Source organism: Alligator mississippiensis, chromosome 4 (genome assembly GCF_030867095.1).
Source record: "Alligator mississippiensis isolate rAllMis1 chromosome 4, rAllMis1, whole genome shotgun sequence".
Classification (NCBI taxonomy): Eukaryota; Metazoa; Chordata; order Crocodylia; family Alligatoridae; genus Alligator; species Alligator mississippiensis.
Window position 1 is genome coordinate 158,057,205 of NC_081827.1, and position 20,066 is coordinate 158,077,270.

General features: G+C 44.4%; 1 protein-coding gene across 11 annotated transcripts in view; it reads left to right on the top strand.

Annotated features, from left to right (window-relative positions):
* The window catches only part of TANC2 (tetratricopeptide repeat, ankyrin repeat and coiled-coil containing 2), an 806,911-nt gene that overhangs the window by 722,700 nt on the left and 64,145 nt on the right, over nt 1–20,066 (top strand). For all 11 annotated transcript variants that reach the window (XM_059726841.1, XM_019500742.2, XM_059726842.1 and 8 more), the window contains one exon: nt 5,946–6,054. In XM_059726841.1, the coding sequence (XP_059582824.1) occupies nt 5,946–6,054 (109 nt within the window). The remainder of the gene's footprint in view (nt 1–5,945; nt 6,055–20,066) is intronic.

A 20,066-nucleotide genomic window follows, 5' to 3' on the forward strand; every position in this document is an offset into this window, starting at 1 on the left:
TTGGTAATCCTCTGTTCCTTCTCCCACATACTACAAATATCAAACACCACTAACATAGTGGAGTGTTTAGATAGTCTCCCCTGGAACATACAGTGCGGTAGGCTATTCTTTCTGAGTTTTCATTCCTAGATCTGCTTGCTGATGGCATGATCCTGCAGCCTAAAATGAACCAAGCAACAGGATGGTTTGTACAGAAAACCAATCTTGCACCATCCCTTTGCACAGGGTTTGATCATTTCTGGCGTGGGTGTGGAATGTTCTGTTTCCTATAGAAGCGCACACTAGCAAATGATGATCAAAATGAGGAGGATCCCAATAGAGCCAGAACTTGAATTAGCAAGAATGCAGCTACACAACCACTTTATTCCAGCCTTCCTGCTGAAGGGCAGTCTGGGAGGAGTAACATGTAGGCAAGAGCTCATATCATGTGGGATGCACCTGTTCTTTCTCTCTGCCTCATGCTCTTTTATACCCTATCTTTTGATGAGTAAAAAAACCAGGAACACAAGGACTACCCTGCTTTGTCCAGAGCACTATGCCTCATGTTTACAGTTACCTGTATTCACACTTAGGCTTCTCTGTACTGCCACTAGTTTTAACTTCTTTGTGCATGTCACCTGATACTGCGCAAAGGCTTGCTGGGCCAGAGTCATTATTTCTGTAAGATGTATATGTCAATATGGGAAGATTCTGTGAATTATGCAGCATTAACATGCAGTAGCACATCCCATTTCTGAGAGAATGAACAAAAGCTTCAGAGCTGGCAGCACTATTAATTTTTCACAAAAAGAAATCTTACATTAAAAATAGAAAACCTTGGATGATAAATTTTGCTGTGATGAAATTCAAAGCAAATCATTTCACTAGGCACCTTGATATAGACATCACTGCTGCCAATTTTTTCTGAGCTTTAAAAAAGACTCTGCTGTTAGATTCAGTTTTAGTGTTCAATTAACAGTGACAGAACAAGGGACTGCAAGTATTTATCAGCAAGTCCAAAGTCAGTGCTATTAGGCCTACGAAACATTGCATGGTGCTGATGTATACTACACTCAGTTCCGCAATGGTTGATACATGCCTTTTTTTTATAACAGCCAGAATCATGTACAAAATTGTATTTAGCCATATACATTGCATTACCAGCTGCGGCTGGAAAGCAGTTTGGGAACTAATGCTGGAGCCTGGAGCTACATGTGTCATACTTGGAATTGCACCTCATCTTTGGGTAACAAAAGCCAGGCACATTAGGGAGGCCTGGATATCCCATTAATACATAGCATTAGCATAGCAGACTTTGTGCTTAAAGCCCTTTCCAAATGTTTTTTGATTCATCCTCACTAAGGTCTGTGCAACAAGCCAATAAATATCATTAGCTCCTTTTCAGAAGAAAGGAAAAGAGAGGCAGGCAGGTTAAACGATTAGGCCTATATGTTGAGTATGTTGAAGCCCAAAAATAGGGCTCTCAAGCTCCCCTTTCCTTTCTAGTGTATGACTATGCCTCTCTCCCAGGAAGGGCAAGGAGCCAGGGTCTCTGAGTTAACTCAAACCACCAACCTTTAGGTTGGGTAAATGTGTTAGTCCATGTCCAAAAGTTTAGCATTCCATTGTGAATCAGATTAGCCAGTTGAGATGAATTTGGTACATTAAAGTGATTATGGGTTTTCATAGTCTGCTAAGCTGGTATGGATAAAATCTTTACATTTGCTATACTCTTTGAGCATACCTGGATCTAACAAAGCTCCAGCTGTACATCACAGTGTCTATTTCTTTTTAATCCATTTTCTTCCTTCCATGTCTCTTTGGTCATTTCTAAAGGTTAATCAACAGTGGGTGTGTCTACATGTGCACTTCAATGTGCAGTAGCCTATTTTACTGCACATTAGAGTGCCATGGCAAAAACTGTGCTAATATGTTAATGCGCAGTAAAGTTAGGCTACTGTGCATTAAGGCTAGGGACAGACATTACACATAAACCAACTCAAGTGACCAGAAACTGGTTTAAACCCGTAACAGACTGGATGTTCATTGCACATAAACCAGTTTGAAAATGGCTGAAACTGGTTTGAGATAAACTTGGTTGAATATAGTATCAGACTTAATTGATTTGGCTCAAACCAGTTTATGCAATGTCTGTCCCAGACTCCTTGCTGGTTTAAGATAAACCAGACACCCCCAGCATCCTGGCATGCTCTCTGGGCTGGGCAAGGTTCTCTGCTTCACACCAGGGCTGGCCCCTCCCCTCCGCTTCCTGGCTGAAGCTCTGGCAGAGACTTGCAGGCACAGAGCATCTGCCCGGCTTCTTCCTGCTAAACAGAGATTATTCCCCACTCCCCTCTGCCTTACACAGACACCTCAGCATTAGCAAGCAGACCACATGCTGGCTATGGTCCATGTTGTGAGAGACAACAGACAGACAGGCTTTTCGGAGCTAATCAACAGATAACTTAATGTCCTTATTTGGAAGAGCTGTTTACGAAGAGCTCCATTAGTTAATGGAGAGAGGCTTTGTTTTCTAAATGAGTTGATAAACACTGAGTTAGAGGTGATAAACACTCCCTGCTGGGCTGCTTAGGAGGGGGGGTGGGGAATAATCAGAGCATCCTGCCAGGGCCTGGCCACGCCCCACTCAGCTCAGCCCTGTTGAACTAAGGGAGGGCTGCTCTAGTGCCCCCCAGCTTCTAGCCTGAGCCACTGCAGACATGTGCCTGAATTTCTGGGATGTTTGTCCAGTTACAAAACTGATTTAGCCTAGCCAGGGTAAACTAACCTGCAAAGATTGAATCAATTCAGGTTCCAGCTTTTTGAATGTCTGTCCCTAGCCTAAGCATCACTAAAAGAGCATGCACTTTTGCTAATGCACATTAGGGCAGTCTAATGTGCATTTAGTTAGTACCTTACATTAGAGGTACTAAATTTAATGTGCGTAGCAAAAGCACATCAATAAATGTGTGGATGCACCCAGTAATGATCATCCTTTGCAGTTTTTGTCAGTGCATTTCAGAAGACCATCAGTATTCTGAACATTACTTTTTCAAGATTATCTTCTTTAAAGGTGCACAATCAACTATAAGTAGGGTCTTCCAGGGGTAGGGACGGAGCTAAAAGTAATTTCAGCTGCGAGAACTACTACAAAGTTCCCTTCCACTTGTATGGCTTTCCAGCCACACGAATATTGTTCTTTGTTCATGTTTTTCTGTCCCTTATTGCTATGTGGAAAACTCACACAAATCGGAAAGTGACTAACTTAACACAGCACATAGGTGGGGAAATCAGTGAAACTAACAGGACACAGTGCTGACAATTGCAAAATTATACAAACTGAACTGAAAGATATATTTTTTAGGCTAGGAACAGACATTACATTTAACTGGTATAAATAATCAGAAACCAGTTCAAATCTGTAACACAGCAGAAATTCAATGCATATAAACCACTTTCAAAATAGCCAGAACCAGTTAAAGCTAAAGCTGGATGGGTATAGCTGATCTAGGTTAAATCAATTTATTGAACTTCTGTCCCAGGTTCTCTTAAGATTCAAGTTAGCACACAATCCCCCAGCATCCCAGGATGCTTTGTGCCTCCCCCAAAACCTTCCCCCCTCCCTTTGCAGGGTGGGTGGGCTAGTCTTGGCTCAAGCTGTTTGCTCCAGTGGAGCAGGGAGGCTTCTGGCCTGGGCCACTGCAAGCATAGAAGATCTGGGGTTCAGGTTCTGCCTTGCCTGGAAAACAATTGAAAATGAGTTTTGTTTCCCATTCTGTTCTGCTAATGGGCACGTGCTCATTTCCTACATCTGCTGCATTATCTGGCAACTAGTCATCAGTCTCTGCTAAACTGAATCCTTACATTACCATGCAGAGTTGAGGGTCATTAATAGGGCTCTGGAGAAGTAGCCTGTTGAACACGTGGCCATGATCACGCCTCCTTCATTTTTATTCTAGAAAATTCTCTAAGGATGATCATTTTCTTTGAATTTAGACATTCTGATAAGGCTCTAACATTGTGGAAGTATTGTTGCTTTCTATTCATCAGTTGCATTTAGACTAGTATAAGAAGTCATGTGTTTTCCATTATAGTAGTTGTGCTTCACAGTGTGAGGAAGAGCCTGTAAATAATTGACTCTTCTCACATATTTCCAAAAAAACCCCAAAACAAAAAAACCCAAGCACATGGACAAAACCTAGTACCACATATTTGTTAATTAGTGTAATTGGATGTGCTTGATAGATCTAGAAAAAAGGCTGAACTGGCACCTGAGTATCCTGGAGGGTCCCTGTATCAGGGCTGCTGGCTCAGGGATGCAGTACTGCTTGTTGTAGCTCTGCTTTTCAAAGGATGTGTTCTATTGAATCTTTTTGTGGAATTTTATTCCCTTTTAAAATATACTGTGTTTCAGTTTAAAATAAGAGAATGGTGTTTGTTTATGGAGAGATTCTCGTGCCAAAAATAAATCCATTTACCAGACAAGTGGAGCACCCAAGTTAAAAAGGTTAAATAATTAGAACTTTCTTTAAGGACTCATCTCCATTGCTTTATATTTTCTGCTGTCACAGTCACCACAACACAGTGGGTGCAGAAAGCTGCCTGTCTGACCTGCTAAATGTTCTACACATACTTTGTACAGGAAGATGTGACAACTATGTTTACTGGGCCACCATCCTCTTGAACTACCAACATGTTCAGCCAGAAAAGTATGTGTGTTATGGTTACAAGTTACATCACAGGTCGCTAGAACTGAAAGAAGTTAATGAAATACATTTTTCCTTTGACAGAACTCTGTGTGGAGTCCAAATTAACTTGGCTTCCCGTAGGGTCAGCTGGTTAGCTTCTCCCTTGTTGAAAATGCGTTTATAAATATTAACAGAGAAACGAAAAACCACCTTGTGAAATTGTTTTGCACCAGCGTAAAGTTTCACTAGTGTTAAGATGATTTAACCATGGAGAATCTGCTCTGTTATTTAAAGGTGTTCTATCAAAAATTGATTTTTTTTAAAGTGTGTCACTTAAAAAAAAATGATGACAACTTTTCAAAGTGCAACTTTACTTTGTAAAGTGACTATAAAAATAGAACACAGGATTCTATGATACTGTATCTCAGAAGCATAGAAAAGTAGGGCTTGAAGGGACCTCAGGAAGTTATGTACTCCAACCCCTTGCTGAAGGCAGCCAAGCAACTCTGTTTCATATCATCTCACATTAAAATTAACATGATGTATTTTATAATTCCCAGCACAGTTTCTTCAAGGCTGTGCTCGCCAGTAATAAAAGTTCTCCAATTAGATAATGTTTTACACATTAGAATTCAGTCTCACTCATTTTCCCAGAGCTGGGTTGGCTTGTAAAAAATAAAACAAAGAAAGAACACTGTTGTTCAGAAGCTCAGAAGGTGAACAGAAAGCAGATCTAATGAATAAGGGCTTGTCCATACATGAAGGGTTTTTTGGATTAAAGTGGGCTGTGAATTTGCTACTTCAGTTAACTTGCCCCCATAGAAAAGCCTAAAGAAGGTAATATTTATATATCACTTTTCTGACCATACTCACAATTTCAAATGAGTTGACAAAGAATGAAAAGGAAAAAGACAGTACCAGGTACTGTAGCTGCAAAGTAAATATGAAATGAGGCGGATGCCTCTCATTTAACAGGAATATTTTCCTAGCCTCAGCTTCATGATTCAGCCTTTCTTACATCAAGAGATTAGTGAGGTATCTTATAATGAAGTATGCTGGAGAAGTTTGCAGGGATACATCATGATTAGCTTGACACAAAGCGGTTGCTCAGGCTCTGTTGCAACCCTTTTCTGGTCAGAATTGACAGTCCTCCTCGGTTTACACTGCAGCTTAATTCCTCCTGGCAGGACAACACGTAGACTAAACAACCCCAGTGAAGTTGGAGCTGGAATTTAAAAATGAAGCGAATACTGACCTTTTTTTTAATTTTATTTCTAGGAGTGGCCACACGTTGCTTGCCTTCTGGTTTTCCCGACAGGAGGGGAAGCTAAACCGACAGCAGACAATTGAGCTGGGACACCACATTCTCAAAGCACACATTTTTAAGGTAACAGGAGTTCCAGCCAAGGCTTACCCTTACCCTATCTCTGTTATACACGATCTGCTAGAACTAGCTATGTGAGGTCTTTTCTTGTTGACGTGTTGCTGCAAGGAATGACATTGCTTCAGGTTTCCAAAACACATGTAGAAAGTTAGAGAACGGATGATAATTGAGACCTCTCAGAAATCATATTGCCTATCAGACCATACGTTCACCCATCCAGTCCTGCCCCCTTAAAATTCTTCTTCTTCTACATAAGTTTCTGTGCTGTGTAGGATGAATTGAATTTAATCATGCCAGGTTTCCATAAAAGACAGGAATAAGCACATAAAAGAATCTAGACATAAAGAGTTGTAAAGGGCTGAACTAATAGCTTTGACTGTAAAGGAGAAAAAAGAGAGTGAAATCTCAGAACATGTCCTGTTTTGTTAAACTGCTCCATACAGAAGAGCAGCTAGGGCTGTGCGAAGTTTCGGTCCCTGATTTGATTCGGCGGAGATTCAGCCCAATTTGGGGGGCGAATCTTCGAATCCAAATCGAATCAGGAGACCCTTTAATCTCTCTGAATTGAATCAGAACCCTCCGAATCGATTCAGAGAGATTCAGAAAGATTCAGAGATTTGGACACAGACACAACTTTAAATGTTTTTTCTACATACTTCAAGGTACCAGGCGGCTTGTGAAAGCTGCGATGCTGGGGTGGACGGAGCGTCCCACAGGAGTGCAGGGGGGTCCTCAGCGCACTCAGCAGCAGACCCAGAAGTGGACCAGAAGAACTTCCAGTCTACTTCCGGGTCTGCCAGGGAGCATGCAGGACCCCCCCCCCCCCCCCAATACTCACCTGGCTTGGCAACTGGTGCCTCCTGGGTCTGGGGGTGGGGCACCCAGGGGCCCCCCGTGGCCAATTGCCGAGCCAGGGAGCTGGGGGGGGGGAGGGGCAGCATGTTCCCAGGCGGACCCGAAAAGCAGACTGGAAGTAGTTCCGGTCCACTTCCAGGTTTGCCACCAAGCACATGGGGGGGTCCCCCCGCACTCTTGGGGGACAGTCCATCTGCCCCACCATCACAGCGTTCATGAGCTGCGCTTGGTACCTCAAGGTATGTAGAAAAAACATTTAAAGCTGTGTCTATGGCCAAATTGCTGATTCTCTGAATCAGCATTGAATCTTCAGATATGAATTTGACCAAATTGAATCAAGGACGGTGATCTAAATGAACAAATGGAATCACTGTCCCAGGTTCAGGCCGAATCCGAATCCAAATTGAATACGGCCCGTTTCGTACACTCCTAGCAGCAACCTATACAGGAACATAGGAGTGGAAGAGACTTTCTGGGTCACTGAGTCCAGTCTCTTGGGCTGGAAACAGATGTTCTAGGGGGACCATGGTCAATTGTACTGTAATATATTGCGGCATAACTGATCATGTTCCAGGGACATCTACAGCCTGACTTGGGGTATGTCGGGTATGTCTGATATGTCTGCAAGTGGGGAAAATCCCCCACTTTGCAGACATGCCCCTGTTTTGAGGAGTGGGGAAATCCCCCACAGTGATTCCTCCCTCCGCATTTGCAGGTGTGCTTGGGGAAATCCCTCTTCAGGGGGGATTCCTGTTGGAGTTGGAGGGGTTCAACCCTGACATGAGCAGGGGTTTTTCACTGCCCAGTCAGATCCTGGGGATGGATCTGGCTGAGAGATTGTTTTAGCTCCCTGCTTATCTGTCTGCTTTGTTCTTAGATAGCTAAAAGAGACTACGCTATTTCATGATCTGCTTTCCCACACCTGGCTTCTTTTATGTAAGCAGCTATATAATTTTGATTGGAGTTTCCTTCTTTATAAAATGCTTTGAGATCTACAAATGTGTATTTATTTACAAACTTATAGTGATGGCAGAGGTGAGATACTGCAGGTTTCACCACTGTTGAACTTATTAAAATAAAATGTTGGTTATTGGTGGTTAATGGTTCATTTTTAATCTCAACACTAAAACTGAACTCCCAGATAGTTCACATCTAAGTTCTTAGCTGAGCAGCAACATACACTAGTTTGGATTACATCCTTGCATCCAGCACGTGACCAATCAGAATATGAATCTGTTAGGTTACTGTAACTGCCACAGAGATAATATATAATTTCCTAAAGTTAAGATGGTCTCTGGGAGCTAAACATCTCTGAAAACTGTGCCACTTATATAAGTGATTATATCTGGATTTAGGTACCTGAGGTTAACCACAGGCACTGGCCAATAATCTTTAAAGCAGTTGGATAGTTCCATACAGAATGGGTCCATGTTGTCATCCTGCCAGATCTCTTTATCTGATTTCACACACTATATTAATACTCGTATATCAGGGTCAGCAACCTATAGCCAGTGGTCTGGAACCAACTCACAAAGAGGTCGGATTTGGCCTGTGGAAGTCTGATCCTGCATAGAGGATTGGTGTCATGGAGCTGCACTGCACTGCCCATCCTCTCCACCATGTTTTGCTCCACTGCAGAGCCTGCTGCTCCGCAGAGCCTGAGCTTCCCTCACTGCAGAGAGGCTGGGAATGTGACAGCTGGCCGCTTGAAGGACAGGGAAAGGGGGAAACTTCCAAGCCATAGCAGGGGTGGGGTTTCAGGCTGTGCAAAGTTTTGGGTTGTCATTCGATTTGGAACAGATTCAGCCCGATTCGGTGGCCGAATCTCCGAATCCAAATCGAATCGGGACCAATTAAAAGGTCTGAATCAATTCAAAGATTTTTGCATCTTCAGAAAAGATTTGGAGAACTTTGATGATTCGGGCAGTCCCTGATGGCTGCAGCCTGGACTCGTAGTTGGGGGGCTGGAGGACGTGGAAGGGGACCATGAGGGGACCCCTGCCAGCCCCCAGCCCCTGCCCACTCCTCTAGCCCCCCCCACCACCACCACCGGTGCCCTGCCCACCCCAGCTGCCAGCATTTAAAAAAAAAGCGCCAATGCTCACTGGGTCCTGCTGGGTGGGGAGGTGATCCCTGCTGTCCCCACTGTCCCACGCTGCCCCCAACCCCTCCCCCATCCCCGCTACAGGTGCCCTGCCTGGGTCAGCTCCGGCCCTTTTAAAAAAGAAAACAAAACCCAAGACAAGCCCTGGGACTCACCAGCTCCTGCAGCAGCCTCAGGGCTTCAGGGGGCTCATGCAGAGCCCCCACATGGTGCAGGGCAGCAGAGGGGAGTGAGGATTGGCCCCAACCGGCAGGAATGGTGAATCCAGGGTTTGTTTGTTTTTTCTTAAAGGGCCGGAGCTGTGGCGGGCAGGGAAGCCATGGGGGGAATGGGGCAGCGGGGTGGGGGGGAAATCGGGGGGCTTGTCCAGAGTCCCCCATGCAGCATGGGGCAGTGGGGGGCAGCAAAGATCGCCGCCGCCCCAGCAGCACCCGCTGAGTCAGGGCTTTCTTTTTTCCAAGTGCCAGGAGCTGGGGTGGGCCGGGCAGCTATTGGGGCTGGGAGAGCAGGCATGGAATGGGCCTGGGTGATTTGGAGATTCAGACAAATCGATATTTGGGACAGTGATTCGAATCACCGAATCTAATCACTATGCCCCAAATTGACTGAACCCGAATCCAAAGTAAATACTAGATGCTTCGCACAGGTCTAGTGGGGTTTTAAGCTCTGGCCTGCACCTGCAAAAGGCTGTCAACCCCTGCTCATATGTAATGGTGTCTACATCATTTTGAGAGACAATGTGTAGAAGTAAAGTAAGGAACCCCAGATAAGTAGATTTTCCATTAATTATGTGCTTTTCAGATTTTGAGCTTCATCTCCAGTGCCAGTTTTAGCTCTGGCATTAGTGTACTCAGCGCCTATCGACATCAGTGTCAAGCCTGAATTTAGTTCCTAGTCTTATTGTTTTACACTTTGTAATGGAAACAAATAGCAAGATTTTAAAATCTAAATAAATGACAGTTTTCATTAACTGGATAGTTGCCCAGAGCTTCCAAATGTAAATGAAAAATATTTACCATCATCAAAAATGTCTGTAACATATGAAAAATGTCAGTATTTCTTCTGTTTCTAATTACTTGGCAAAACCCTTGTTTTTACCTCATTTCAGTAAGAATATTTTGGCTGAGTGACAGACAAATGTAACAGCACATTTTGTAGAGTACTGCAAAGTTCTGAGATGAGTTTGCATTAGATGCTTATACATATGAAAAGCATGGTGAGATTAGCCTTTAGTGTTCCTTGAACAGATTTATTTTTATTCTTTTATTAACAATAGTAGCTCATTTCATGAGGCTTTGTTAGTACTTACTAAATTAGATCATAGCAGCATTGGTTCTTGGATGAGAGACTTTCAAACTAAATATACCAAAGGAAAATGTACATGTAGGATATATGGTATATGCATTCTCTTCCCTCTTCTTACAGACCCTGTTCATTTCTGAAACATCACTTTCTCCCTTAAGAGCTTCTCATTTTGCCTAATCTCTTAGCGGAATCTTTGTAGCTGTGACACAGGTTTTTTGCCAAGTAAAATAAAATGCATGTCAAACTAAATTCAGAATGCCTTTTCTGTAGTATTATGTTAGAACAGGAGCCTTATCTAAATACATGGGCTCTCATTTAGAACCATCATACACCGGTTTGACACCAGGGTAACTTCAGTGGATATACCCTTTACATTCTTTGAAAGGAGAATTGGATGCAAAATATTTGGCAGAGCTGGTAGTGAACCACTTTGCATATGCTGATCAGATTTTGAGTAAGAGAATCAGAAAAAAAAGAGTGTGTGCTTTAATACTATATTTTCTCACATACTACATGCCCCCACAGCAAAATCCATTCCTTGTTTTTGGAAGACAGAAATGTAGGGAAAAAAGATTTTTACAGCAATGGCTGAATGTATGACATAGAGTATATCCTTCTGGAAACACGGAGGCCACGTCTACATAAGACGTTGACTGTGCAGTTGTTACTGTGCAGTCATTTAGTACTTGCATACACAAATACTTAATGACTGCGGGCCAGAGATACTGCACAGTAGCATCCCTGATTGGCTTTTTGATGACGCTAACTGTGCAGTAGCTCGTTACTACTATGCCGTAGCTCGTTATTACTGTGCAGTAGCATCGCATAATGAGGTACTACGCAGTCAGCGTCTCATGTAGATGTGGCCAGAGTGTCCAGGAGGTGTGGCATCCTAGGAAACAGTCTGGGTAAGGCAGCAGGAACTTCCTAGTATGGCAGGACATCAACAAGACCCAGATCCTTGCAAGGGCAGTAGTAAGATTATTTCTTTTCTGTAAATAGTTCTTTATGCAAGTTCCTGTTAATAATAAAGTGTTGCTTCCACACCACAAATCTCATCAAAATACTACAGACTGCTTGAAGTGGCTTACTTAGCCTTAGCCAAAAGCTACTGCCCTACCAGTGACTATGAGAGAGTTAACACTAGACTCCTCCCCTGCTGCTGCGTGCACAGTGTCTACTTGCTTCTTTTCTTCCATGCTTCTATTTCAGCAAAGAAAAATCAGCTTCCCTGCTTTAGATGCACACTCTAATTTGGGAGGGCTGTTTTTTTAAAGAAAATATGCATGTAGTATGTGAGTAAATATGGTTTTAATCTCAATCAGATCAACTCCACTGTTTGCTCAGGGCGGGCTTTGGACTGGAACGTCAAGATGTGCAGAATCTGTTGTTGTATAAATTATTAAATACCAATCACAGTCAGATGCTTTTACAGATATATATAGGGAAACTTGCACACTCTCAGTTTACACTGTGTCTTGATTCAGGACTTGAAGTGCCCTCAAACAGGAACAACTTCAGACACTTCAAAAAATAGCTAAGTACATAAGTCTTAGTTTTATATATGTTACCAGTCTCAATGGGAAAACATGAAAACCTAGGTTATAAACCATGGCATATAATGGAAAGGCATCAAGAGAACCTTACAAAAAACAGTATCAGTAAGCCCAAACTTCAAGCTAACATGTCCTTTGAAAATCAAGCAAAGAGAAGTCCTTAATTTCAGTCTTAATTGACCTGCAAAATGTTGGTGATCCAGAAATGAACTTCCCTTGTCCCTAGATGAAGAGATTGATTAAAATTACAGGCAATGAAAACTCATTACTGCAGCTAGTGAAATGAAAAGATGTCTGGTAGTCCTTGAAAAGCAGTATTACAGAATTACACTGTATAAAATTTAGTTGGTAAATTGTTTTAAAGGGTAGGCCTTTCACTATTGCATTTCAGTTCTAATGCTTTCATGAGTCACAAACAACAATTACATTGTTTTTTCTCTCATTCTTAGAAGAATTGTTTCTATATTACAAAATAAAACCTGTGTACATTATTCTGTAATGGGGGCAAAGATTTGCAATAGCCGGGGATGTAACAGGTTTGGACTAATATGCTTTGACAGAGTTCTGGGAGGACCTTGGACTGAAATAGTGTGGGTGTACAATAGGTGAGGACTGAGATCCTTTGGCAGAGCTGCAAATGAGGATTAAGGTTTAAAGTAGCCTGGGATATTGTAGCCAGAATTGTGGTTCTTAGGTAATGTTGCCTACAGGAAACTAGCACAGAGTTACCTCATACTAGTCGTCTGTTCCTGTCCATTAAGCTATTAATGAGATCAAAACTACTCATCTAATTTCAGAAATTTAATCTTGTATTAAAGTGGGATTCATTGTTGCTGACAGATGCAACTTGAGTTTATAACTCAGAATATAAATATTACAACTCATATTAAATAGAAAAGGGAAGAAGAAGATGCTAGCTATGGGCTGAAGAGGAATAAAGATTTGTTTCCCCTACTGAACTCTTTGGCTGCTTAATGCATTTATTCCAGATAAGACAAGCATCTTCTTTTGTTTAGCAAACTGTCTTCGATTCAAGTTTAGTTGTTCCAAAATGCTTACTTAAAGTATTATAGCACATAATGTTATCTTCAGATGGCCTTTTTGAAAGGCATATGTGCTTTTCATATCAGACCTAAAAGAGAATCAAGGTTATTTATGGGTGTAGTAATATACTAATTGTGTTTACCATTTATGTGAAATTGTGGCTTCTAATTTGTCAAAATTATACTGTACTCAGTAAACTAAAAATTAATTGCTAACATGTAATTGTCTTAATTAAAAAGCAGGCAGTAATAATAGCTAGAATTCCTGAGATCTTTGATTTCCACCTCTACCATACATACAAGCTTTTTGTTTGACAGCCCTCCAGCTAAAATCTGTAGAATTTTTTTTTACCTGTGTAGCACTCATACCAAGCACTCCAGCCTCTCCTCTTGCCATGCCCCTTCCACACACCAAGGGATAGTAGAGCCCAGTACACGTCCCCCATTCCTCTTACCTGCCTGGCTGAGCTGTAGCATGTTTCATATTGGCTTGCTACTCATGGCCTTTCATTATGTGTACGTACCAAGAACTGCTTTTGTCCCTTTTTCCCTATTTCCTGACTTTCCTTTTTTTTCTTCTTTTCCCTCAGAACAATCTTCACAATGTTTTGTTGCTTTTGGACTAAAAAGCGTTTGGGGCTTGTTGCTCCCCACATGCACCACTTTCTTGTATAGGTGTGCACTGTGACATCACTGTTTGCACAGGTGACTGGTGGGGGGGACCTGGGGGAGCATGTGCCCCCCCTGAGATTGGCCCCCAACTCGGCACCGCTCAGGATGGGGCATGTTTTTTGCCACGTGGGCCGGCAGAGTGTTTGGCGGGGCAGGGGAGGAGGGGGGCAGAGAAGTATAGGAGTGGATATGGTGCTTTTGGCCCGCTCCTGCGCCTGCCCACAAATTGTACCGCCCCCCCCCCCCCCCCCCCCCCGTCACTCCTGACTGTTTGTAGTCCAGACTTGAGGCAGAATACCCTCCGAATCAGTGATACTGTTGTCCTTGGCCTACACTGGCAACATAGCATTGGGACTGTCATTAACCCAGGTGCATCCCAACATAGCAGCTGTTTCAAGAATAGTTGAGCTTGTCTCAGCACTCTTGCTGCTAAATTATCTGGCACTGGAAGACTAAATGCCAGCATAATTTCTCTTACCTTCTTCAGCACAAGCTTCTCTCACATCCAGGGACTGCCTTTCAATACAAAATCTTCTACTTCGTATTCCAGCACTGAAGATAACCCTGATCCACACTCACTATTGCAGCTTCCCAAGGCTTTGTCATCAGAGTCCTCATGGAAAATCTACTGTACCTGGTACCTCTGGGAGTTATGGAGCATGTTCCACCCCTCCTAAAAAGGAAGGGGCTTTATAGCTCTTACCTTTTGATCCCACAAAGCACAGGAAGATAGAGACTGATCCTGGACTTGAGAAACTTGAACAGGCACCCTTGTAAGCTCAAGTTCAAGGTGGTCATGTTAACAGACAATGTTCCATCTCTAGCAGCAGAGAAATGACTAGTATCTCTTAATTTGCAAGATGTCTGTTTTCATATCACACTTCCCACATGCAATATCTTTATAGTCTTATCTCTTGGGACCGCTGTCAGTATTGGGTCATCCTGCTCAGCCTCTCTTCCACCCCATATCCTTCATAAAAGTGCTTATAGCACTGGCTGCACACCTCATGAAACTGCATTCTCCTCTAAGCTGGCTTATAACAGGCCATACAGCACTGTGCATATCAACCATTTAATGACTATAAACCTCTTCCAGACACTGGGCCTCATGATAAATTACTAAAAAACAATCCTGACCAAGATACAAATCTCTGACTTCACAGGTGCTACCTTAGACATAACATTGGCAAAGGCTTTCCTCCCTCAGGAGCATTTCCTCTATGTGAGGAGACTAATCCTTGAATTAGAGGGACACCCAAGAACCTCAATTAGATCATGCCTCTCCTTTCTTAGCACATAGCATTCTACACCTTCCGGACACCACATGCCAGACTACACCTAAAAGACATGCAAATCTGGTTTCTGTTAGTCTACCTCCCAGGGAGACGCATTCTAGGAATGAAGATCATATTTTCCATTGATTTTCTACCATTATTGAGCTGATAGAAGGTCCCATCATATGCCTGCAAGGAAATACCTTTCTGGCCTTGGCTGCCCACAGCCTTGCTGCTGACAGATAGGTTTGGGGACTTCCCCAAAACATCTTGGCCATCCACAGGGAGTTGACCCTTTGCCCCAGGAGATAACCCTTCACATAAACATTCTTGAGCTGAGAGTAGTCAGACAAGCCTGTAAAGCATCCTTACCCTCCATTGTAGGCTACCGTGTTCAAACACTGACAAATGACAATTCTTCCATCTTTTATAAGTAAGCAGAGAGGCACCAAGTCCTCCCAGCGCCACAAGGAATCCTCTCAGTTGTGTCTTGATACATTTGCCTCCCTATCCAACTTTCAGTGGTTCATCTGCCCAATTTTCACAATAAGGCAGGGGACTGTTTGAGTAGGGTCGTATTTGTCAGTACATGTCAATCTGTCATGAATAGGAAATCAAGGACTCAAGGTCTTCTCTTGGACTGGGGTTCTCCAACTATAGACCTGTTTGAGTTGAAGCAGAACAGAAAGCTCTTCTGAAAGCAACCAGGGCTCCAAGACCTATGCTTAACAGCACTGAATTGCAATCCCCTGCCTCTGCTCCCAAACTTGGTCTCCCAGGACAACAGCAGTGTGTTTCACTAGGATTTGTGGTCACCTCACATGACTACTTGGTTTTTGGACAGTTCTCACAGATAGAGTATCCGTTCCATCTCCATTAGAAATATTTGAATGCACAGAAGAACAGTGTCTTATAGTCCAGATGGTCTTTGTGGTGCCTATTGTTGGGGTATCTCCTCACCACTGTCTTTGATCCCAAACATTCTAGGGTACCGGTTGGACTTGAGGACCTCAGACATATCACTGACAGTCTCAGACTAACATCTTCTGTTGAGGTTGATTCCATCACACTGAGATTTCTAAAGGGGTTATCAAAGGGTTTCCCAGGTGTCAAGGATTTAGTCCCCGCAATGTGATTTAAACCCGGTCCTTATTCCTCTAATGTATCCACTATTCAAGCTGGCAGAATCCTGATAACTCCAACAGATGTCTGTGAAGATTAGCCTTCTGGGTAGCGATCATTTCTGTCAGGTGAATTGGTGAGATTCAGCCCTACTGGCAAATCCATTGTATACAACCTTCCATCTGGACAAAATGGAGCTCCATATCCACCCTAAAGTCTTGCCAAAGGTGGTTTATGAGTTTCACCTCAATCAGCAAATTTAATTACTTGACTTTTTCCCAAAGCTGCACAGTTCAAGGCCCAAGGCCACCCTTCATACTCTGAACTGAAGAGAACTCTAGCCTACTATTTGCACAGAAACAGACCCTTTAAAACAGGGGTCACCTGCTTTTTGGAGTGGAGGACTGGGCAACTGCAGTCCAGCTACTACCACAGGCTGCTGATTCCCCTGTCCCCACCACAGATCCCTTGCTGCTGCAGGGCCCTCCCTGCTCTGTGGCCCTTCTCCACTTACCAGGTGCCACTAAAAGCTGTGGGTAATACCAACAGGGAATGGAATTTGGCAATACTCAAACCAGTCTTTTCCTGTGAGATGCCAAAGCCCGTCTCCAGGGTTGTGGGCACTGCTTTGGAGTCACCCACATGTGAGAACATGTGTGGACAGGAAAAAGGGAAGTTACTAACTAGTAACTGGAGTTCTTCAAGATGTGTTGGCTATGCACATATTCAAATTCTAACCTCCTTCCTCTCTTCCTCAAAGTCTGCCGCATTGCAACTCTGCTTGAGAGAGACTGAGGAATAGAGGTGTGCATTCTCTTGCTTTCTCCCTTCAGTTTAAGGGGGGAAGGAGGCAAGGAGTTTAAGGGGAGGAGCTAGATCAGACTCGACATATACTACAGTGACTGAACTCACCCATGCATGAGAATCTGTATAGTATGGACAATACATCTGGAGGAATTCCAGTGAAAATTTCCTGTTTGTCATAAGCACCAGCACATTCTGAATATTCTTCACAGTCGCTTCTTATTTCTTTATATAGGGGAGCCCATTCACTTGACTGATACTCACTATAATGACTCTGAATATCATTACAAATCTTTAACTCTGTGCAAGTGATGTCATGATGTCAAGACAAAAGGCTACCAGTGAATATATATAGAAGATCCTGTCAAACTGTAGGGGCAAAACAGACATTGCTAATTAATAGCAACTAAATTATGATAGCCAAATAATAGCTGTTTACATAGAAACTATGGGCCTGATATTTTTCACTGCCCTGTACCTTATGTGTTCATTTATATCATACAATATGAATGTGTCTACACGTGCAATGCTATTAGGCCACAATGAACTAATTAACATTGCTGTAAGATAGTACTGTTGGGGGAGGAACTAGTGAAGGTGCGGGGAACCATGGTGGGGGCAGCACAGGCCCCACCCCCACCTGTTCCCTGCATGGCCCCAGCCACCCCACAGCCCACTGGCAGCAGCAGTGGTGATCAGAGCACTCAGACCCTCATGGCACAGCCTCCCCCCACACAGTATGGGGCATCGGGGGGCAGTGCAGCTTGGCACCGGCCACCTGACACCCATGCTCCCTCTGCCACATCATGCGGGTGCAGCCCAGCTTGGTGTGGCACCATGCGCTTTTGGGTAGCTTGGGGCTGCTTGGGCTATCACCCATGTCTCCGTGCCACTCGCAGGGACTGCCTGCTGAGCCAGACCATGTCCTGCATTCATGGAAGCGGCCCGTCCAGATGAGACGCAGAGCCTGTGCACTCACCATGGCAGGCAGTCCCCACGAGTGGCACGGGTATGTGGATGACAGCCTGAGCGTCCCCAAGCTGCCTGAAAGCGCATGGTACTGCACGGCACTGCGCTGAGCCCAGCCACACCCGCATGATGTGGCAGAAACAGCGCGGGTGGCAGGCATCCAGCACTAAGCTGCACTGCCCCCTGCTGCCCCGTGCTATGTGGGAGAGCTGTGCCACAAGGCCCTGAGCATCCTGATCGGCACTGCTGCTGCCAGTGAGCTGTGGCTGGTGTGGGGGCAGGGTCAGTAGCATCTGTGAGTAGCTCTGGACACTGCAGGGGGAGGTAACCCCAAGGTGGGGGGCTTTGGGTCCTGCGGGAGGGGAGCTGTACCCCCTGTGGGGGGACTCTGGTCCCTGCAGAGGGGCTCTTGGCCTTGCGGGGAGCCTGTAGCCCCTGCAGGGGGGTCTGCAAACCCTGCCAGGGGGCAGTCTATGTGCTGTGTGGACAGGCTGTGCCCTGTAGGGGGCAGGGGACCCACCCCTCCTAAGCAGCTCCCCCCACACACAGTCCTGACACACGCACATTCCCGTCACAATCCCCCACACCTACCCACATACTCCCACATCCTTCCACACCCACCCACACCCATCCGTATCCCCCCACACCTCTTCCACCTTACTACCCCTCCCCACCCCTCTCCATCACACACCCATTGTGTGATAAAAAAACCAGAAGCAAACATCAAAACATATAGATATTTAGAATGTATTTAATTATGATGACAATGATACTCATAGGCTTCCAAATTGCTTTAAAACTGTAAATATATCAATAAAACATTGCCCAACTGATCTCTCTCTAGATAGATAGATCTATCTATCTATATATAGTGGTCTTCTGTTTTAATTGCAGAAGAGCATGGATTTTAGGGTATTTTAAAGATTTGGGATTTTTTTATCAGAGATTCTGCAGTTTTTAAATAAGAAACATCAGAATTATTCCTGCTAGTGAGGCGAGTGGCAGGAGCCAGGCAAAGGAGCCTGCTCAGGGCTGGCACCTGGGACCCACCTGGAGGTGGCTGACCTCCTAGCCACTTGGGGCCAGGAAGACGTGCTTTGACAGTTCAAAGCAGGCCACCACACTGAGAACATCTTCTGGGCAATAGCTGCCCAGATGGCAGGGCGGTAGCACACACGGCAGTAGTGCCACACAAAGGACAGCTGTGCAGCTACAGCCCACTGGCAGCTGGCCCAGAGGTGCAGATACCTCTACTGGCTGTGCAGTCCCCATCTGGGTCTGGCAGGTGCACAGCCTTGGGGCCACATGCTGTTGGTGGGTAGAGGGTACAGGGAACTCTCAGGGCTGCTTCAGCAGTCCAGCTGGCACAAAGGGTAGTGTCCCCAGATACCAAGTGACCAGGCCTCAGAAGCTCCTGTCTATTTGCATCCTTCAAGTTAGCGTGGACCTTACAGCCCACCCAGCTAACTAATAGCCCCCTACTGTGTGAGTCCAATGGGTGAGAGATACAACTGAATTCCCCAGAAGCTCCTGAGAGCAAGTAGCCCTGAGCTGCTAGCCAGGGCAGGTTTTTATACTTATGGGGCCAGCACAGGTGCTGGCCTCAGGCTCTGCCTCCCCCGGGCTGCAGATCCAGGAGGAGCTGGGAAGGGTTATTTTGCCCCAGGTGGTACAGCTTGCCCCACACCAAAGTGCTTGTCCGGGCTTGCGCACTGAGGCAAAAATCCCCAGCTCAAATTTGTGCCACTCCTATTTAAGCTGCTGCAAGTGGACGTGCCTACATGTGTGGACATGCCCACAGAGTGCGTGGTGGTAGGAAATAAGTCCTTGCTTATTAAAATAGTAACCAAAGGCATCTGTACAACTCCATAGAAGAAAGTGAAAGTAGAAGATGTGAAGCAAAAGCAGAACAAAATAAGTTATTAATTTAAAACCCTGATCCAAAATAGGTTCCCTTCTCCCTCCATGCCCCACCCCACTCCACCCCACTCTCCACATTAAATCAGATCATATATTGCTACCTGTTTGTAATGAAGAAATTATCACTCCTTTGGAAGGGAAGGAAGTTTACGCAACTGTTCTGTGCTGTATTCAAGAGAAAGATGGCAGGATCTCCATGAAGTAGCTATGATAATCAAATGGTAAAGTTGGAGGCAGTCTATTAGTATGAAAATGAGTATTATTTCTTTGGAAGACTTCCTTCATATATTTTGTTGTGCACAGGCATTGCAGTGTGCAATGAGCTATCTATGTGAAGGTAAGAATATTCTGTGAATCAGTTATGCCACAATATTATGTACATAATATCAAA